This window comes from Nerophis ophidion, linkage group LG13, assembly GCF_033978795.1.
Source record: "Nerophis ophidion isolate RoL-2023_Sa linkage group LG13, RoL_Noph_v1.0, whole genome shotgun sequence".
NCBI lineage: Eukaryota > Metazoa > Chordata > Actinopteri > Syngnathiformes > Syngnathidae > Nerophis > Nerophis ophidion.
In genome coordinates, this window is record NC_084623.1 from 40,962,469 (window position 1) to 40,983,908 (window position 21,440).

General features: G+C 38.8%; 2 protein-coding genes across 4 annotated transcripts; both read right to left on the reverse strand.

The window, feature by feature from the left end:
• Positions 1-554: 554 nt before the first annotated feature.
• cbln20 (cerebellin 20) lies at positions 555-5,714 on the reverse strand. Its single transcript, XM_061919479.1, has 4 exons — positions 5,574-5,714; positions 5,374-5,469; positions 2,933-3,073; positions 555-1,362 (listed from the first exon to the last, which is right to left on the reverse strand). Exons 1-4 carry the CDS (start codon positions 5,578-5,580, stop codon positions 929-931), a joined length of 678 nt encoding a protein of 225 aa, XP_061775463.1. The 5' UTR covers positions 5,581-5,714; the 3' UTR covers positions 555-928.
• A 4,831-nt stretch (positions 5,715-10,545) lies between these two features.
• Positions 10,546-21,213, reverse strand: LOC133564563 (E3 ubiquitin/ISG15 ligase TRIM25-like). Of its 3 annotated transcripts, none has more exons than XM_061918941.1 (12): positions 21,078-21,213; positions 18,407-19,024; positions 18,198-18,293; positions 16,896-17,129; positions 15,988-16,153; positions 15,840-15,917; positions 15,708-15,749; positions 15,591-15,629; positions 13,152-13,187; positions 13,006-13,071; positions 12,701-12,903; positions 10,546-11,012 (listed from the first exon to the last, which is right to left on the reverse strand). In XM_061918941.1, the coding sequence occupies exons 1-12, from the start codon at positions 21,117-21,119 to the stop codon at positions 10,677-10,679; spliced, it is 1,956 nt and encodes a 651-aa protein (XP_061774925.1). In that variant the 5' UTR covers positions 21,120-21,213; the 3' UTR covers positions 10,546-10,676. The 3 variants fall into 3 exon arrangements, with proteins under 3 accessions (XP_061774925.1, XP_061774927.1, XP_061774926.1); XM_061918943.1 differs by having other exon boundaries at positions 20,972-21,088; XM_061918942.1 differs by lacking the exon at positions 21,078-21,213 and adding an exon at positions 20,659-20,931.
• Between the last annotated feature and the right edge of the window lie 227 nt (positions 21,214-21,440).

Consider the following 21,440-nt stretch of genomic DNA (forward strand, 5'->3'; position numbering starts at 1 on the left):
TGGTTTTACTCAACCGATTTCGACCGTTAACAAACTTGTACACTGAAAAATGTTTGCCATTTGGCAAGATTTGACATTTTATTTCTAGAAATGTCCCTACTTTTAAGAGCTATTTACCTCTTTTTAATTGTTGACTAATTTTATATTATTTCTATTATAGCTTAAGAATATTAAAATTGAGAAAATAACTAAAGAAATAAGATGTTTTGGTTTTTCCCTACATACTAAATTTTGTTTCTAAATGCTGCTACGTCCCAAGAATATATAACTTATGAATTGCAAGTTGAATAATGCTTGTTTTCAGAATAAAATACCTTTTTTTTTTTAGCTTAAAAGTCCTGTTAATTTGTAGGTATACAAATGTTAAATCAGCATGTCTTATTAAGTCAAATTATCTGCCCGTGCAGCTATTTAATTTCACTAGTTTTAGTATTTTTTTTCCAAAAACCTGTTCTTTTAATCGTTTTTGCAGTGCAAAGTTTGCACATTCGCCACATGTCATTTTGCACCTGCCTTTTATGTGATCCCAATAAAGACTAGCAATAGAAAAAACATTTTTGTGTGAAATAGGCTTTTTAATCACATAAGTGTGTTTAAAAAACAGACAAAATCACATATTGCATGATTGTGACGAACACACATTTTTTATTTGCAATGTTACAGGTAAATCTAATATACCACAATCATTCTTATTGCAGCAAGATATTTAAAACTATAAGGTGAAAGGTCAGAGCATGGACATTGGTATTTTTATTATTCCAACAGAAATTAAAACATTGACGACCAGTGATTGATCAAAATGCACAGAAAGTAGAAATGTGACTTTGGAAATCTATTCAGGCAAAGATGACATCTTATAGAACTTTAATAAGACACCAAACCGCAGAACTGGATGGACTGACTGGGTTTGTTTAAAACATTTTTTAATTTAGTCAGTAGCATAAAGAAGAAAGGCGGTGAAAGTGTTGCGATGGCTTTTGTCGTCACAAAGGAAGCATCCAATGGGCAGATTGACAGCCACCTTGTCCCCAGCCTTAAGGTGGAGGGCCACGGCGATAGAGGCACTATCTTCATGGTCCTGCGCGTTTTTCTCTCTGGGCCCGGCCACCAATTTACCGTTGACTTGCAGACCGGCGCAGGCGGCCAGGCTGTTACCGGGGGAACCGGCGTCGCTGTAGACCGTCAGGGCCAGGCTGTACACGCCGGCGCGGGGGGCAACGAAGACCCCGTTGTTCACGTCGTAGCCATTCCCCAAGTTGAGAAAAATGTGTTTGTAGACGATGAGGTGGTCGTCACGGTAGGGTCCGACGCACTTCAACTCATCGCTGTTAGTTAGAGCCACAGAGAAGGCACTGCGACTCGCTGCAAACATACCAAATGTTGAATCGATGGGATAACATTAGTTCATTGCCTCTGTAACTTACAAACCCCGTTTCTATATGAGTTGGGAAATTATGTTAGATGTAAATATAAACAGAATACAATGATTTGCAAATTTTTTTCAACCCATATTCAATTGAATGCACTACAAAGACAACATATTTGATGTTCAAATATAATTCATGGCTGCAACACGTACCAAAGTAGTTGGGAAAGGGCATGTTCACCACTGTGTTACATCACCTTTTCTTTTAACAACACTCAATAAACGTTTGGGAACTGAGGAAACTAATTGTTGAAGCTTTGAAAGTGGAATTCTTTACCATTATTGCTTGATGTACAGCTTAAGTCGTTCAACAGTCCGGGGTCTTGTTGTCGTATTTTACGCTTCATAATGCGCCACACATTTTCGATGGGAGACAGGTCTGGACTGCAGGTGGGCCAGGAAAGTACCCGCACTCTTTTACTACGAAGCCACGCTGTTGTAACACGTGGCTTGGCATTGTTTTGCTGAAAGAAGCAGGGCCGTCCATGATAACGTTGATTGGATGACAACATATGTTGGTCCAAAACCTGTATAGACCATTCAGCATTAATGGTGCCTTCACATATGTGAAAGTTACCCATGCTTTGTGCACTAATACACCCCCATACCATCACAGATGCTGGCTTTTGAACTTTGCACCTGTAACAATCCAGATGGTTATTTTCCTCTTTGTTCCAGAGGACACTACGTCCACAGTTTCCAAATATAATTTGAAATGTGGACTCGTCAGACCACAGAACACTTTTTCACTTTGCATCAGTCCATCTTAGATGAGCTCGGGCCCGGCGAAGCCGGCGGCGTTCCTGGGTGTTGTTGATAAATGGCTTTCGCTTTGCATAGTAGAGTTTTAACTTGCACTTACAGATGTAGCGGCCAACTGTAGTTACTGACAGTGGTTTTATGAAGTGTACCTGAGCTCATGTGGTGATATCCTTTACACACACCGATGTCGGTTTTTGATGCAGTACCGCCTGAGGGATCAAAGGTCCGTAATATCATCTCTTACGTGCAGTGATTTCTCCAGATTCTCTGAAACTTTTGATGATTTTACGGAACGTAGATGGTAAAATCCCTAAATTCCTTGCAATTGCTTGTTGAAATGTGTTGTTCTAAAAGTGTTCGACAATTTGCTTACAAATTAGTGACCTTCGCCCCATCCTTGTGAATTACTTAACATTTCATGGCACCCACCTGTTCCCAATTAGCCTGCACAGCTGTGGGATGTTCCAAATAAGTGTTTGATGAGCATTCCTCAACTTAATCAGTATTTATTGCCACCTTTCCCAACTTCTTTGTCACATGTTGCTGGTATCAAATTCTAAAGTTAATGAATATTTGCAAAAAAAAAAAATGTTTATCAGTTTTAACACCAAATATGTTGTCTTTGTAGCACATTCAACTGAATATGGGCTGAAAAGGATTTGCAAATCATTGTATTCCGTGTTTATTTACATCTAACACAATTTCCCAACTCATATGGAAACGGGGTTTGTAAATGTGTCTTACCTCTCATATTGTCGAGGGTGTTTTGAGTTTTATCCAACTCCTTCTCCAGCGCTTCAAGGCTTTTGTTAAAGAAAAGCTGCATCCGATGTATGTTTTGCTGCATCATGCAGCAGCCACACGACGCCTTGTCTATGAGACATGCTAAACACACACAGATACAGTCGTGGTCAAAATACACATACACTTGTAAAGAACATAATGTCATGGCTGTCCTGAGTTTCCAATAATTTCTACAACTCTTATTTTTTGGGGATAGAGTGATTGGAGCACATACTTGTTTGTCACAAAAAACATTCATGAAGTTTGGTTCATTTATTAATTTATTATGGGTCTACTGAAAATGTAATCAAATCTGCTGGGTCAAAAGTATACATACAGCAACATACATGATACATTTTTGGTGATGTAGAAAAGTTACAATCGAATCAAATTAACTTCATTGCATGGCCTCTTAACTTCATGTGAGTGGTTATGATTGACAAGACCTGTTGACTTTTTGAGCACTTTTAGTTAGGGCTCATGTGATGCAGTCATTAGACGGTTACAAACTGAAAAAAACAAATCATTGACTTGAAAAAGTCCGGAAAGTCACTTGGAGCCATTTCAAAGCAGCTTAAGGTCCCAAGAGCAACTGTGCAGACAGTTGTTTGTAAGTATGCAGTGCATGGCACAGTTTTGTCACTGCCACAATCAGGAAAAAAACGCAAGCTATCTCTTACTTCTGAGAGAAAATTGGTAAGGATGATCAAGAGTCAACCGAGAACCACCAAAAAGCAGGTCTGCAATGAATTGGGAACTGCTGGAACACAGGTGTCAGTGTCCACACTCAAGTGGACATGGACTGAGAGGCTATCATGCAAGAAGGAAGCCCTTGCTCCAGAAGCGACACCTTAAGGCTTGTCTAAAGTTTGCTGCTGATCACATGGACAAAGATAAGACCTTCTGGAGGAAAGTTCTGTGGTCAAATTAAGCAAAAATTGAGCTGTTTGCCCACAATACCCAGCAATATGTTTGGAGGAGAAAAGGTGGGGCCTTTAATCCCATGAACACCACACCTACCATTGGGCCTGTTTAGCAGCCAATGGAACTGGTGCTTTACTATGAGTAAATGGGACAATGAAAAAGGAGGATTACCTCCAAATTCTTCAGAACAACCTAAAATCATCAGCCCAGAGTTTGGGTATTGGGTGCAGTTAGGTGTTCCAACAGGAAAATGACCCCAAATACATGTCAAAAGTAGTAAAGGAATGGCTAAATCAGGCCAGAATTAAGGTTATAGAATGGCCTTCCCAAAGTCCTGACTTAAACCCCATTGAGAACATGTGGACAATGCTGAAGATAGAAACAAGTCCATGTCAGAAAACCAACAAATTTAGCTGAACTGCACCAATTGTGTCAAGAGGAATGGTCAAAAATTCAACCAGAAGCTTGTGGATGGCTACCAAAAGCATCTTTTTGCAGTGAAACCTGCCAAGGGACATGTAACCAAATATTAACATTGCTGTATGTATACTTTTTACCCAGCAGAGTTGGTCACATTTTCAGTAGACCCATAATAAATTAATAAAAGAACCAAACTTCAGGAATGTTTTTTGTGACCAACAAGTATGTGCTCTAATCACTCATCACAAAAAATAAGAGTTGTAGATATTATTGGAAACTCAAGACAGTCATGACATTATGTTCTTTTACAAGTGTATGTAAACTTTTGACCACGACTGTATACACAGCTGCTGAAAGCCGCACAGGTTACTGAGAGAACTGCGGCGCCATTCTCGTAGAACAGTGGTTCTTAACCTGGGTTCGATCGAACCCTAGGGGTTCGGTGAGTCGGGCTCAGGGGTTCGGCGGAGGTCAAAACACACCCGACTCATCGTGAAAATAAAAACTTCTCCCTATCGGCGTATTACGGATACGGCAACAGCAGAAGTCACACTGATTTGCAGGTGTGTAATTTGTTGTGAGTTTATATGCACTGTGTCGGTTTTGTTCTTTGAACAAGGTAATGTTCATACACGGTTCATTTTGTGCACCAGTAATAAAACATGGTAACACTTTAGTATGGGGGACATATTCACCATTAATTAGTTGCTTATTAACATGCAAATTAGTAACATATTGGCTCTTAACTAATCATAATTAAGTACTTATTAATGGCCTCATAATAACCCTAACCCTCTAACCCTAACCCTAACCAAATAACTCCAAATTAAGTCTTTGTTACTTAGAATATGTTCCCCTAGTGTCCAACAACCTCTAAATTAAGTCTTTGTTACTTAGAATATGTTCTCCATACTAAAATGTTACCAAAAACACATAACTTTGTCGTGAATTTGAAAAAAAAAACATTTTATTTTTCACCAGGAAGGGTTCGGTGCATATGAAACTAATAGGGTTCGGTACCTCCAACAAGGTTAAGAACCACTGTCGTAGAATCTTACGTTCTTCCGGGCTGGCATCCTCCTCCTCCCCTTCGGAGGGTCCATTCCAGGAAAAGTTAGCAAAGGCAAACTCCAGGAGGCAAAGGATTATAATTGCTGCAAGTGAAAGAGTGAGAAACAGTACTGAGTAGGACACATACCACCTATCCATCTAATGATCAAAGAAAATGTCCATAAAAACCTCTTTGAAGTGATCTCACCTCGCATCGTGTCGACAACAGGGAGTGCGGGAAGGAAGAAGGCTTCACTGACTGTTGCAGGGTTAGGATTCACAGCTATTTATGTGTTTCCATCTAACCTGGTCAAGTGACTGTCAAACGTGTCCACCCGGTTCCATATCCAATAGTCCTTTTATTCATGACACACATCGGTAAGCCCTTTTTGTTCAAGTTACGGGTCAGGTATTATGATGACACCAGATTATGCGCCTGCTTTTCTGTGACCGCCCGAATGCAGCTGAGATAGGTTCCTGAACCCACCGCGACCCCGAACGGGACAAACGGTAGGGAATGAATGGATGGATAGATAATTTTTAGTATTTTTTTCCTAAAACGTGGTCTTTTTACCTTTTATGCAGTGCAAAGTTTGCACTTTCACCATGTATCATTTTCTGTGACCCCAATAAAGACTAGCAATATAACAAAATGACAACCTTTTTGTGTGAAATAGGCTTTTTAATCACATAAGTATGTTTAAAAAATAGACAAAAGCACATATTGCATGATTGTGACAAATACCCACTTTTTATTTGCAATCTTACAGGTAAATCTAATATACCACAATCATTCTTATTACAGCAAGAAATTTAAAACTTTAATGTGAAAGGTCAGAGCACGGCCATTGGCTTTTTTATTATTCCAATAGTAATTAAAACATTGAAGAGCAGTGATTGATCAAAATGCATTTTTTTTTTCAATTTTAGCTTAAAGATGTTAAAATTGAAAAAATAACTATAAAAAAACATGATTTGGCTTTTCCCCACATAATAAATCTTGTTTCAAGAGGCTGCAAAATCTCGAGGATGCGTAATTTACGAATTGCAAGTTAAATAATGCTTGTTTTCAGAATAAAATACCTTTTTTTTTTAGCTTAAAAGTCCTGTTAATTTCTATGTATATACACATGTTAATTCAGCATGTCTTAAGTCAAATTATCTGTCCATGCAGCTATTTAATTTCAATAGTTTTTTAGTATTTCTTTCCTAAAACCGTTTTTTTTCAATCCTTTTTTAAGTGCAAAGTTTGCACTTTTGCCATGTGTCCTTTTCTGTGACCCCCAATAAGGACAAGCAATATATATATAAAAAACTTTTTTGTGTTAAATGGGCTTTTTAATTACATATGTATGTTTAAAAAAACAGACAAAAGCACATATTGCATGATTGTGACAAAGACCCACTTTTTATTTGCAATCTTACAGGTAAATCTAATATACCACAATCAATCTTATTACAGCAAGAGATTTAAAACATTAATGTGAAAGGTCAGAGCATGGACATTGGCATTTTTATTATTCCAATAGTAATTAAAACATTGAAGAGAAGTGATTGATCAAAATGCTTTTTTTTCTATTTTAGCTTAAAGATGTTGAAATTGAAAAAAATAACTATAAAAAAAGATGATTTGTTTTTTCCCCACATAAATCTTGTTTCAAGAGGCTGAAAAATCCCGAGGATGTGTAATTTACGAATTGCAAATTGAATAATGCTTGTTTTCAGAACAAAATACCTTTTTTTTTTTTTTAGCTTAAAAGTCCTGCTAATTTCTAAATAAACAAATGTTAATTAGCATGCCTTATTAAGTCAAATTATCTGTCCATGCAGCTATTTAATTTCACCAGTTTTTAGTATTTTTTCCTAAAACCTGGTCTTTTTACCATTTTTGCAGGGCAAAGTTTGCACTTTCGCCATGTGTCCTTGCAATATAAAAAAATAATAACCTTTTTGTGTTAAATAGGCTTTTTAATCACATATGTTTAAAAAATAGACAAAAGCACATATTGCATGATTGTGACAAACACAGATTTTTTATTTGCAATGTTACAGGTAAATCTAATATACCACAATCATTCTTATTACTGCAAGAGATTTAAAACTTTAATGTGAAAGGTCAGAGCATGGACATTGGCATTTTTAATATTCCAATAGTAATTAAAAAAAATTGAAGAGCAGTGATTCATCAAAATGCATTTTTTTTCTATTTTAGCTTAAAGATGTTAAAATTGGGACAATAACAAAAAAAAAGATGTTTTGGTTTTTCCCCACATAATAAATCTTGTTTCAATAGGCTGCAACATCCTGAGGATACGTAATTTATGAATTGCAAGTTGAGTAATGCTTGTTTTCAGAATAAAATACCTTTTTTTTTTAATCTTAAAAGTCCTGTTAATTTCTATGTATATACAAATGTTAATTCAGCATGTCTTAAGTCAAATTATCTGTCCATGCAGCTATTTAAGTTCACTAGTTTTATAGTATTTTTTCCTAAAAACCTGTTTTTTTAATCTTTTTTTGCATTGCAAAGTTTGCACTTTACTCATGTGTCCTTTTCTGTGACCCCAATAAGGACGAGCAATATAAAAAAAAAACCTTTTTTGTGTGAAATAGGGTTTTCAATCACATAAGTATGTTTGAAAAACAGACAAAAGCACATATTGCATGATTGTGACAAACACACATTTTTTATTTGCAATCTTACGGGTAAATCTAATATACTACAATCATTCTTATTACAGCAAAAGATTTAAAACTATAAGGTTAAAGGTCAGAGCATAGACATTGGCATTTTTATTATTCCAACAGTAATTAACATTGAAGACCAGGGATTGATCAAAATACACAGAAAGTAGAAATTTGTTGAATTTGGACCAGATTCTCTATACACCCGGGTTATCCAAAGTGCGGCCCAAAGACAAAAATGTCCATTATCTTTTAATGTAATAATGAGTGTTATTCAAGTGTATTAATGGAAAACAGAAAATTCAGTGAGCTAACATTTCCCTCAGAGTGCTTACTTTCATAATCTGCCTTGTTGTCTGGCGCCGAACTGAATGAAGGGTAGAATCGGATAGACCGGGGGTCAGCAATCACAGGCGCTCTTTAGCGGCATCCTGGTGGCTCAATCGAGCTTTATCAAAAATGTATGAAAATGGAAAATAAAATGGGGTGAACATTTTTTTTTGTTGTAATATGGTTTCTGTAGGAGGACAAACACTACACAAACCCTGGTTTGCCACCATAGGTTTGTGCTTCACTGATGAGAGTATTTGGTGAGCGCCTTTTTTTCCCTACTAATTGAACACACCATTGTGTGGACTGTGACTCAACAGTTTGTTTACATGTATAACTTTCTCTGACGCTGCCACAGAATGCCACTCCCTCTTTGTCTCATTTTGTCCACCAAACGTTTTATACTGTGCGTGAACGCACAACGGTGAGGTTTGTTGACGTTTTTGACTTGTGTGGAGTGTTAATCAGGGGTATTTGGTCAGAGCATGACTGCAAGATAATCCATGCTAACATGCTATTTAGGCTAGCTGTATGTACATATTGCATCATTATGCCTTGTTTGTAGGTATATTTGAGTTAATTTAATTTCCTTTATTTACAGTATGTCTTTTGTGTATTTAGTTTATTTTTGTTTCATGACACTATCTGTATGTAGTATTGGCTGCATTTCTGATAGTTTGTGCACCATGTTGTTCCAGACCACAGCAAACATTACCCAGCTTTAACTTGGACACACACATCTGTACCTTTGGTCATTTCCATGAGTTATCTCACCATCTGAGTAGTTTTACTAATGTTCTCCAATGTTGTAAAAATGTGTAGAATAAATATTACATTTCAACATTTCTGTCAACAAAGATTTGTATCAGCCTGCGACACATAGTCATTTTGATAGTAGGTTAACATGGCTAATTAGCCACATACTGTACGTGTTGCCATCATTTTAACATTTATGTAAGTCTTTTAATTTTTTGCGGCTCCGGAACGATTACTTTTTTGTATTTGTGGTCCAATATGGCTCAAAATTTTGGGTTGACGACCTCTAGGATATACTATTTATCTCACAAAGGAGAAGCACCTCAGTGGTGGCTGCTGGTTGCAGGAGCTCTGTGCTCATGTCTTTCCTGCTTTGTGTTCTTGAGGTTCAATTCCTCTTGTTTTTGTCTTTTGCTCTGGGCCCCTTTTGGACTGCATAACCAAGAGAGGCCCTTCCGTAGCTTCTGCTCTGCTTTTTATGTTTGCACCGGAAACCAGCTGATGGCTCTCTTCCACAATAGAGTCCGCGTGGAGAGACCGGAAGAAATGTGGAGGCCGAGACGGGCACCACAGTTTGTAAGTGTTGAAATGGCATTTTTGTTTTGTCTATATTTGGTGCAATTGTATTTGCGCAACAATTATTTTTTGCTAATTTTTGGGGTTTTACATTTTACTTTTGTAGCTGTATTGTTTGTAAAAATTGGCGCGCTAGAAGGGCAGCTGATTGCATTAGCTCTTGTTTCCATACTAATATGGCAGTGCATTATTGCACTCGTTTTTGTTCTTTTCTTTGGTTCTTGCAATTGAACAAAGAGCACAAACTTGGCCAATAAAGCTATTTTAAAAGAGCACAGAGCTGCTGCAACAAAGTGCCACTTTCATACAAAAGCAAAGGGGAACCAAACTAAGACAGAGATGAATAATACATATTGCGCGCATACAATTGTGCCATGCATACATAAATAAATCAAGCATCTGCTTATGTTGTTTCACTGTTCATTTTCTTGGATCATCTGCGTCAGTGACGGTCAGACGGCACTATTTAGGATTATATACACTGAAGTAACCAACATGGGGCCAGATCCATCCATCCATCCATTTCCTACCGCTTATTCCCTTTGGGGTCGCTGGTGCCTATCTCAGCTACAATCGGGCGGAAGGCGGGGTATATCCTGGAGAAGTCACCACCTCATCGTAGGGCCAACACAGACAACATTCACACACTAGGGCCAATTTCGTGTTGCCAATCAACCTATCCCCAGGTGCATGTCTTTGGAAGTGGGAGGAAGCCTTCAGTGTTTAAACGTGAGCAATAATGCTGTTTTTTTTTAATATTCAATTTTAAAATGTAAGATTATAAGGAATCTCTTATGTTTTGTTACCATGATTAGCAAGTAGAGAGGACTAGATAATTTTTTTCTGCATGCACTTTATTAAATCAAACATTTCAGATTTCATTACATTCATTAGGCAAAGAGGACCAATAAAACACTCGTTCATTGCATGAAGTTACAGCAACCCTTCTGCCTTTGTGGAAATTTCACTCCAACTGGCAGATTGTGATTGTAGCTCCGGCTCCTCCCCAGAACCTGAATCCCGGATACAATGGGCCAGTGAACTGGGTCATATGTCTGTGGATGAGGTCAGCCTGGTTGTTGGTGATGCGGTAAAAGGCCAGAATTCCTGCCTGCTGGTCCAAATAGGTACCAATCCGCCTGCTTTTGGGCGAGCCCAGAAGTTTTTCATGACCATTGTGCCAGAAGGAGAAACCTGTCCCAGACCAGTACAACGTCCAGGAATAGGGATTGTGGCCCAAACGGCTCTTTTCATCAGTACATTTACGATCCATCTCCCTGTAGGCCACGCCAATAGTAATCTGGAAGATGAAGGACAAAACTTTCACGTCTTTTCTCAAAAAAGTAACAATGTCATCATAATGTTTGTTGTTGTTAGACACTATCTTATGAGTTGCACATCGCAAACATTACCACTTATTCCAACGCTTTTACTTTAATTGATAGTAACAGTAACCAACATTTAATACACCGTATTTTCCGGGCTATAGAGCGCACTGGTATTAAAGCCGCACCCACCAAATTTTAGAAGAAAGAAAATATTTTTACAAACATCAGCAGCCCCACAGATATATGCTGGTGCCAAAGATATGTTAATGTTTATTTACCTACCTTAATTATTTCCAAACAATGCCTGTAATATGGCAGTAAAACGGGTGATCACACAAAACAGAAGTCATCGTCATGGATCCACTAGATGCGAAAGCTAACAGCCCAACTAGCTAAACAGAATCAACTCCACAGTGATATTTTGGTGAGTTTATAAAACGAATGTCATTGTAAGTTAATAATACTGACAGACACTTGTAAATGTCTTAACATATTTGCTAATGCCAACATCACCAGCTTGATTACGTTACAATAGCAAGTACAAATATGCATGTAAACACCCCTACATCATACATGGGAGTGGTTGGCAAATATGAATTGTTTTAGTTATATTGTAAAACCTACAAAAGTTGCTTGGTGTGATTAATGAAGAATCTTTCGAGCAGAAACACTGTGACGGCTATACTTGCAGCTCAAGGTACAAAATGGGAAGTACATTTTTAAAACCGCAGCACCTGCCGTGAGCGAAGTCATCCAAAAGATTATGCCATAGCACAGAAAACACCTTTCCAATGTCTGTGGGTGTGTAATGAAAACCATTTGTTGAATAAAAAACATTGTCCGTTCAAAAAGAAAAATCCATAAATTAGCTGCATTGTTTGATAAGCCACAGGGTTCAAAAGGTGTTCGGAAAAAGTAGCCACTTATAGTCTCAAAAATACAGTATTATACAATTTCAAGTACTTTAACTATCACACATTTGTAATAAAATACAGTTTCTTCCACTATCGTAGTGCACAGAACTACATTGAGTGTAATTGAGAAAATGGTTGACACCTTGGCTGGTTTTAATTAAATAAAAAATAGTTTCTTCTGAGCTTCTGCAATTCTCCGCTCCACTTGGTTGACTTTATAAAAACCCCAAAAAGCACTAACAAGTTTGTTTTCTTGCTCTTTAGCAGTAACATGGAATAGTCGATTGCATGATAAGCTACCAGTCAAAATACAGTCATGAAGCATTTCCATGTACAAAAAGCGCACAAATAAACAGAAAAATTGTCTTAAAAGAGAAAAACGTTGTAATCATTGTTTTATGAGATGTTGGAGGCTTCTAAAAATCCTGCCTTTCTGCCTAATAGTAAGCTCAACCCTGGGTCTGCTCCCCACTTCACATGGGACGTTTACATGCTAAAAACATGAATTGTCGCATACATGCCATCGTTCTTCGAGGTGAAAAGAAGCAAGCAAACAGTCACTAATGGTGACTAAAGTAACTAAAAATAGTTGCGGGTGAGACTTGGATGCGTAACTTTAATAATAGTAACGCGTTAAATTACTCGTTACTGAAAAATGTGGTCATATTTAGTCAGCCTCACTGCTCGTTAACATAAAAGCCTTAAGATGATATGCTTTAATACGTGATGATGCACATCCATTGTACCTTTTGTCCTGTCCACTCCACCTCCCAGTAGTAAGGGCTACCAGCCAGTGGTTCTTTGCACAGAAGCTGCCTCCAGTAATGGAAACGTTCAGGGTTGTCAGCCAGGTTCAGATTTTCCGCTCGCAATGTGGCCTTATGTCCTCCATCTGACAGCAGTATATGCCGAAACACTGTGTCAGGGTCCATGGTGGGCTTAAAGCGAACTGAAGGATAAAGATTGGCAAATTGGTATAAAAACTCTGAAACTGCAGGAAAGATTTGCCTAAGCGATATGAAGGATTCTTTGTCATATTTCTTGGACTTACATTTGAGTAATTCTTCTCTCATCTTTGGGTCTGGACTGACCAGTCCCTCTGCTGTTACAGAGAATTCTGAGGGCAAAAACAGTGAGAAAAATGTGACTGTAGTAGTTGTCAAAGTGCGAGTAATATAGTTGTGCTTGGGCGCTTACCTTGAAGCTGACAAAACGGCTGTGGTGGCAGTAGAGCTACATTTGCAGACAGAAGAGTTTGGTTTAATTGAAAAAACTCTACTAAATATGTCTGGAGAAACATGATACTAGAGTCCATTTTCTATAATAATTGGTATATGTAAATCATACACAAATAAATGCACGCATGCATTAGGAAACACTGGACACTAAGGGAAGGACGTTATCATCAAACAAGATCAGCTGCTGCACAACCTGATATCCAATATATGTGGAAACTAGGGCTGTCTTTGACGAAGATTTGATTTGATTTTTATTAAGGATCCCCATTAGCTGGTTCCCACAACAACCCACTAGTCTTCCTGGGGTCCACAACTCAATACAATTACAAATAAGAGCATATAATTATAACTACACAATTGGTATATGTAATCATACACAAAGACAAAACCCGTTTCCATATGAGTTGTGAAATTGTGTTAGATGTAAATATAAACGGAATACAATGATTTGCAAATCATTTTCTACCCATATTCAGTTGAATATGCTACAAAGACAACGTATTTGATGTTAAAACTGATCAACTTTTTTTTTTTTGCAAATTATTAACTTTAGAATTTGATGCCAGCAACACGTGACAAAGAAGTTGGGAAAGGTGGCAATGAATACTGATAAAGTTGAGGAATGCTCATCAAACACTTATTTGGAACATCCCACAGGTGTGCAGGCTAATTGGGAACAGGAGGGTGCCATGATTGGGTATAAAATCAGCTTCCATGAAATGCTAAGTAATTCACAAACAAGGATGGGACGAGGGTCACCAATTTGTAAGCAAATTGTCGAACAGTTTTAGAACGTTTGTCAACGAGCTATTGCAAGGAATTTAACCATCTACGGTCCGTAAAATCATCAAAAGGTTCAGAGAATCTAGAGAAATCACTGCACGTAAGCGATGATATTATGGACCTTTGATCTCTCAGGCAGTACTGCATCAAAAACCGACATCAGTGTGTAAAGGATATCACCACATGGGCTCAAGAACATTTCAGAAAACCACTGTCAGTAACTACAGTTGGTCGCTACATCTGTAAATGCAAGTTAAAACTTTACTATGCAAAGCGAATGCCATTTATCAACAACACAGAGGAACGCCGCCGGCTTCGCTGGGCCCGAGCGCATCTAAGATGGACTGATGCAAAGTGAAAAAGTGTTCTGTGGTCTGACGAGTCCACATTTCAAATTATATTTGGAAACTTTGGACGTGGTGTCCTCCGGAGCAAAGAGGAAAATAACCATCCGGATTGTTATAGGTGCAAAGTTCAAAAGCCAGCATCTGTGATTGTATGAGGGTGTATTAGTGCCCAAGGCATGGGTAACTTACACATCTGTGAAGGCACCATTAATGCTGAATGGTCCATACAGGTTTTGGAGCAACACATATGTTGTCCTCCAAGCAACGTTATCATGGACGCCCCTGCTTATTTCAACAAAACAATGCCAACACAACAGCGTGGCTTTGTAGTAAAAGAGTGCGGGTACTTTCCTGGCCCGCCTGCAGTCCAGACATGTCTCCCATCAAAAATGTGTGGCGCATTATGAAGCGTAAAATACAACAAGACCCCGGACTGTTGAACAACTTAAGCTGTACATCAAACAAGAATGGTAAAGAATTCCACTTTCAAAGCTTCAACAATTAGTTTCCTCAGTTCTCAAACGTTTATTGAGTAATGTTGAAAGAAAATGTGATGTAACACAGTGGTGAACATGCCCTTTCCCAACTACTTTGGCATGTGTTGCAGCTATGAAATTTTAAGTTAATTATTATTTGCAAAAAAAAAAAAGTTTATGAGTTTGAATATCAAATATATTGTCTTTGTAGTGCATTCAATTGAATATGGATTGAAAAGGACTTGCAAATCATTGTATTCCATTTATATTCACATCTAACACAATTTCCCAACTCATATAGAAACGGGGTTTGTAAATGCACGCATGCATTAGGAAACACTGCCCACTAAGGGAAGGACGTTATTATCAAACAAGATCAGCTGCTGCTCAACCTGATATCCAATATGTGTGGAAACTAGGGCTGTCTTTAAGGATTTTATCACCGGATCTGATTCTTACCATGGGGATATTTTTTTCTTCCATTTTCAATGGCAGACATTCCATACTATGGCGATAAGATATTTTATGAAATCTATCACGTGAATGTTGCATTTTGTGAACAAAATAACCAGAACTGTTTTGTGTTAGGGTTTGTACTTGCTGCATAAAGCATAGGGTACAACGCCCCCTTGGGGTCCAAATAGGACACTGCCATTAATACATTTGGAGCAAATGGTAAAGGATGGCGTTACTAAAATCTAAAAACGGTTCTAAGAATTTTAAAATTCTACTCATTACAAACTCAAGTAGCAACAACAGAGTGTGATAAACTAATGCTTGTGTTTTTCTTACGGACTGGAAGCTGACATGAAGGCTTGGTTGACACATGACCTGATGGAAAATTAATCAACAGATGAGCTCAGAGTAACATGTTCAAAAATAGTGGGTCACAAAGCTATAATCATCTACTTTGGGGTCGTGGTGGGGGTACAGGATTCAGCATCTCGTAAACTGGGGAAATAAAAAAAAAGGTCCAAGTCATAAATAGACAACTCTTTACCATTTGATAGTCAGAGAAACTTGATGGAGTTAAGTGACTACCAGTGTTTTGTACAGTGGCCTGTCCATGATCATCATCATCTGGAGTTACGCTTGGTGCTGTGGCGGAGTGCTCATTCACTACAAAAGATAAAACACAGTAATCACTACGAGATGTAAAAAGGCGGAGGATAGAGGAACTAAAACTGACCTAATAAAGAAAGTGTGGCCAGTGTAGATTTGCACATCTCCTTTACGGACACATGTAGATCTTTTAAGGTTGAGCGGACAGATTCTGCCACCTCTTCCTCTTTGCTCAGTACTGACACATCCGGGATGGCACATGCTCCACCTGCCTGCTCCATGGTGAAGAAATTCTGAAGGGGAGAAAAAAAAACACCATAAAAGATGTATTTGTCTGCAAAATGTGATGGAAAGTGTTCCGTTCAGAGTTTCCCACAGAACTGCAATCTATTTGTGATAGTGGGTCAATGTGGAGGGATGACATCCTCGTCTAATTTGCCATGTTCCTGACTTTTTGAGTTCCATTTTTAAAATTGTATTTATATAATGTATCACAAGGCCAATAATAAAAAAAAAATAATAATAATAAAAAGAGGCGTGGTCCAATTCTACACACGCCCCTGATTTAGGAAATGTATTTCTGGAAGGCGAAATGTTACCAAACATTGGAAGAGTGTCTCCAGGCTTCTTTGCATCAAACCAAGCCATAACTCTCACTGAACAAGAGACAGGGCTATGGATGTGCCCGGGGAACTTCCACGCATCGCCTTTTACAGGAGGTGGTAATGCTCACTTCTGTCCCTAGGCTTGTGGAGATGCCCTACATGTTTGGATTACAGCTTCCCAACATATACCCAGCCTTGTCTTGTGTTTAATGCTTACTGCAAGGGAAATGGAATACAAATACTACAATAAATGTGAATACAAATAGATTTACCATTCTAGCCCCAGTATTTGGAGGGTTCTGAATTCTCCCTAAATACAGCAACAAAGTCGCTAACTTGGCAACACTGACCCCACCTTCTTATCCTCTCACAGACCAGGTGTGTATTGGCCGTGTTCGGAAGTATAGGGCACCAAATCCATCCAACAGACCTTTAGGAAGCAGGTGTGGTCCTGCATGTTTGCCAGCCTGCGTAGCTCCTCTCCCTTCAAGCGGAGTTGGACCGCTTCCTGCTCCAGTCCGTGGATCAGGCCCTCAATCTGGCTTCCGAAACACCTCTCTTGAGTGTCAAGAAGCTCACTGACCTGAGTGCTGGTCAGATCAACAATGTTGGCCACCTCAGAAAACAAACTGAGCCTCTCTTTCTGCAGAGCCTGGGCCAAAGCCTGAAACGAGAAGAATGAAGAGAAGTTCAGCGATGGGGCAATAATCAAAGGGTCCAGCTATGTCCTGAGCTTTTCCGTCATAACACAAGAACGCCCAATGGGGGTTTCAACATACCATTTCATCAACTAATTGCATATAGTTTTGAAAGTCATACTTGATATGTAATTTCTCCTTCCATATTAGCAATTTTACGTTGTCCGGAGAAAACATTTGATAAGAGAATATGTCGACAAGTAGGCAATTATTTCTTCTTGGTCTCGTTTGATAACTATTGCCTTTCCCTCCTCCCTTACCAACTCCTTACTTGGGCTAATGTTCCTTAGATGGCTTAGTTACTTCTACCAACCCGTACAGACCGAAAATCTTATTTTTAAAACCACTAAAACGCTTATTTGTGGCTACACTTCGATGATATTGCAATAATCAACATCTATCCACATTATGTACCACTTATCCTGTTTCATAGGCGGAAGACTAACATAACACAAACAAGTGGACTAAACTGGACCCACAACAGAGCTGAACAGAAAATGGAAAAAAAAAAATCATGATCCATTGCACACAAACAAGCAACGTAATTTCTAAATAATATGGTACTTAACGAGATGTGCCGTTTGTCTATTTATTTATATTTCAAAGAAAGACCACTGTCCAGGCCTTCGAATGCCAAAGGACAATGGGATGTTTTAAAAAAAAAAAAAAAAAGGTAAAATAAACCAATGAGGGGTATTAATATTGGTAATAAAACATGTTTTAAAAAGCGGGATTGGTGCGTTTGATGTTATCATCCTAGAGAATCACGATCTAAATTCTGAGAAAGAACATTGGTTTGCGCCCTGCGATGAGGTGGCGACTTGTCCAGGGTGTACCCTGCCTTCTGCCCGATTGTAGCTGAGATAGGCGCCAGCGCCCCCCGCGACCCCAAAAAGGGAATAAGCGGTAGAAAATGGATGGATGGAACATTGGTTTGCAGAATCGATCAGCACAACCAAATTACAAATTAGTTAAACAAAACCAAAGCAAGTAGATTTTGTCCAAAACAGACAAATATTAACAATTGCCCATACCTTATGTTGATGAGTAACATTCGGGAAATCCTTTAGTGTGTTCTCTGCCTCATGGACTTTTCTCTCCACTTCTGCTTGCACCTGATTAAGTTCTTTCTAAAATGCACACACATTTAGTAATTAATAACATAAAAAAGCAACACACTTGATCAAAATATTCTTGAAAAAAAAAAGAAAAAAGTGGTGATGTTAACAGTTATTTAACATACTTGTCTCTGTTTCCTCTCGTCCGCAGGTTTTAGCACGCTGTGTCCTTTGTGTCCATGGTAACAACACACCTCGCACACATACTCCCTGTCCTCATGGCAAAAGAGGTCCAGGGGCCGGTTGTGTTTTGGACAAGGTCTGGGAGTCGATGTGGGAAGCTGAGGGTACACACTCCCTTCCTGTGATCCCATGTATGTTTTATAGCCAATATCCCCATCCAATAACTCCAAGTAGACAGGCTCTGACGGTGGCGCAGAAGAGAACATCGAAGAGCCACTTTGTGTGAGGGTGTTGGTCCTCAGCTTCTTCATAGCTTCCACGAGAACCGTGCTCTTAGCCAGTGCAGGTCGAGGATCGAAGCGCTGCCGGCATTGGGGGCATCTGTACTGGCCCTTGCTGTCCCCTTTGTCCCAGTGGCGTTGGATACAAGCCAAACAGTAAGAGTGTCCACAGGGTAGAGTTGCTGGGTCATTCAGGCTCTCCAGGCATACGGAGCACACAAAGGTCTCTTCTTCAGACCAGGCAGCGGCCGCCATGAGTGTGATGGGGTCAGGAACTCCGCTTTCCAAGGCGTCAGAAGTCACAAGATGCAAGTTGTTCCCTCGAGCTGATGAAACACACTAGATAGTAGATAGTAAAATGACAGGTCGTGTCATTGGCATGCTACTTAAACAGCGGCAGCTTGAGCTCTTAAACCAGTTTATCTGGTTCTGGAGAGTTTCTCTAAGTAGGGGGGTTTAAATCTGTGAAACTATATGGTTTTATGGTTATGGTTTATGTGTTCACTCTTTCCAGACTACATATTCATACTGTATTTAATATGAAGACACCAACAATAATTATTTTGTTTACATTATGGCATATAACATGTAACAGCTTCTTCCCTCAGGCTGTAAGACTCTTGAACGCATCATAATTAAATTATCCCCTCAACTCCCCCCAAAATGGATTAACTCGCTGGAATAAAAAAAGACAATATAACATACATCCATAAACATGGACGCATGTGAAAAAGTGCAATGTATTTATCTGTACAGTAATCTATTTATTTATATCTGCACGTTATTGCTTTTTTTTTTTTAAATCCTGCACTACCAAGAGCTAATGCAACGAAATTTCATTCTTATTTGTACAGTAAAGTTCAAATTTGAATGCCAATAAAAAGGAAGTCTAAGTCTAATAAGGGTTTGTTTACTCGGTCATTTTCCAATAGGGGGATAGGAATTGAGAATGGGTTGAAAAATGTACTGATAAAAGGAAATTAATAAAAAGGTGTAAAACAAAAAGAAAGAAAATAAGCAATGACTAAAAAAAAAAAATTAATTTATAGATTAATTTTTATTTTAGGAAACTAACACTAGTGTTAGTTTCCTATTTTATCCTACTACAGCAGGCCTAAGCTTACGCTTAGACAATGCATATTTATAAATATGCATTGCCTTGTATTTTTAGACTAACAATATTGTCAATAGGCAGAAACAGAAAATGGTCAATTCACTCTATAAAGTAAGTATATAAATAAATAGTAAATATAGTACATATAAATGTTTACTCTATCCTACAGCAAGAACAGAAGGGATTTTGAAGATAAGATAAACGGGTGAATGTGAATGTTGTCTGTCTATCTGTGTTGGCCCTGCGATGAGGTGGTGACTTGTCCGGGGTGTACCCCGCCTTCCGCCCGATTGTAGCTGAGATAGGCGCCAGCGCCCCCCGCGACCCCAAAAGGGAATAAGCGGTAGAAAATGGATGGGTCCATAATGGATTCGAACCAGATGAGCCAGGGTTTTTATGAGTCCATTGCTGGTCCGCGGCGGATGTACGTGCGGCATGTGCGGGTCCCAAGCGCACCCGCCGCGGATGTAAGGTTTCGATCATGGATGCGGAGCGGATCCAGCTCGGAGCCGCGGCGGGTCGGAGTGCAAGTGGACCCCGATACGGGTCCGTTCCGGAATGCGCGATACCTCGTGTTTTTGCTGTGTGGGTAAGTTACAAATTAACAAAATACGAGTAGACAAAATAAACACTGTAGATTCAACAAAAAATAGAAAATAAATTATACAGAACTATATGAAATTCCAATCATTTCCTACCGCTTTTCCCTTTTGGGGTATACGTGTTTATTGTGCTGGTATGGGACATTTTAAAAGATACAGTATTGGTGACTGGTGATGTAAACAGCAAGAAATGTAGGGTTTGCCCAACATGTCGTCAGACTCAGTAAAAACAACAACAAACAAAGCGCTATTCTTACCTGCCTTGACACTAATTGGACAAAAATGATGTGAAACAGGTTTAGCGTGGTGACTGCGCAGTGAGGGCAACAGTGACGGACATGAAAAGACCCGGCGCCATTTTGCCTTATGGCCGCCGGTAGCCTATAAATGCAGTGTATTCAATTTCCAGGTAAGTCACTTTCAATATGTTCTCTTCCGTGGTATGCGAGTCTTATATAGCCAGGCTTAAGACGAGGCGTGTTAAAACCGTGTATATAAGTAAATGTAAGGTCTGGTGCATAGCCACGGTCGCCTAAAGTTGATTATGTATATTCAAGTATTTAAACTTACGTCAAAGAACTTAAACTGTTCGTTGAATGTCAACAACTTAGTATTTCTACCACCTTTAAAGCTCCCAGCGCCTGCTAGCCGACTTTGACTTAAGAACCAAACTCACCTGGACTTGCAATAACTCCTCCTCCTTGGCAGGTGCAATCATTCAATTATATAGCGGTAGTGTAGGTATGTGGGCCCAAAAAAAAAAAGATTTACATTAAACTGGTAATATCAGACATGTCTTGTAAAGACAAATCCAGGGATATAAATATCATTTTCCTGTGATAAATGTGGACATTACGTCTGTGGTTGTGTAGACCAGTGGTTCTCAACCTTTTCCAGTGATGTACCCCCTGTGAACATTTTTTAATTCAAGTACTCCTAATCAGAGGTTGAAAAAATGAGATAAAGAAGTAAAATACAGCACTATGTCATCAATTTCTAATTAATTAAATTGTATAACAGTGGCCCTGCGATGAGGTGG

Bases quoted from the DNA above. Each gene is read 5' to 3' on its own strand.
- cbln20 (XM_061919479.1), bottom strand. The intron at 3,074-5,373 runs GTAAGATTCTAC...GTGTGTGTTTAG, and splicing joins GGATGCCAGCCCGGAAGAAC to CATGTCTCATAGACAAGGCG. The intron at 1,363-2,932 runs GTAAGACACATT...GTATGTTTGCAG, and splicing joins CACCCTCGACAATATGAGAG to CGAGTCGCAGTGCCTTCTCT.
- LOC133564563 (XM_061918941.1), bottom strand. From the start codon at position 21,119: ATGATTGCACCTGCCAAGGAGGAGGAGTTATTGCAAGTCCAG. The intron at 19,025-21,077 runs GTGAGTTTGGTT...TCTACTATCTAG, and splicing joins AGGAGTTATTGCAAGTCCAG to TGTGTTTCATCAGCTCGAGG. The intron at 18,294-18,406 runs GTATGTTAAATA...TGTGCATTTTAG, and splicing joins ACGAGAGGAAACAGAGACAA to AAAGAACTTAATCAGGTGCA.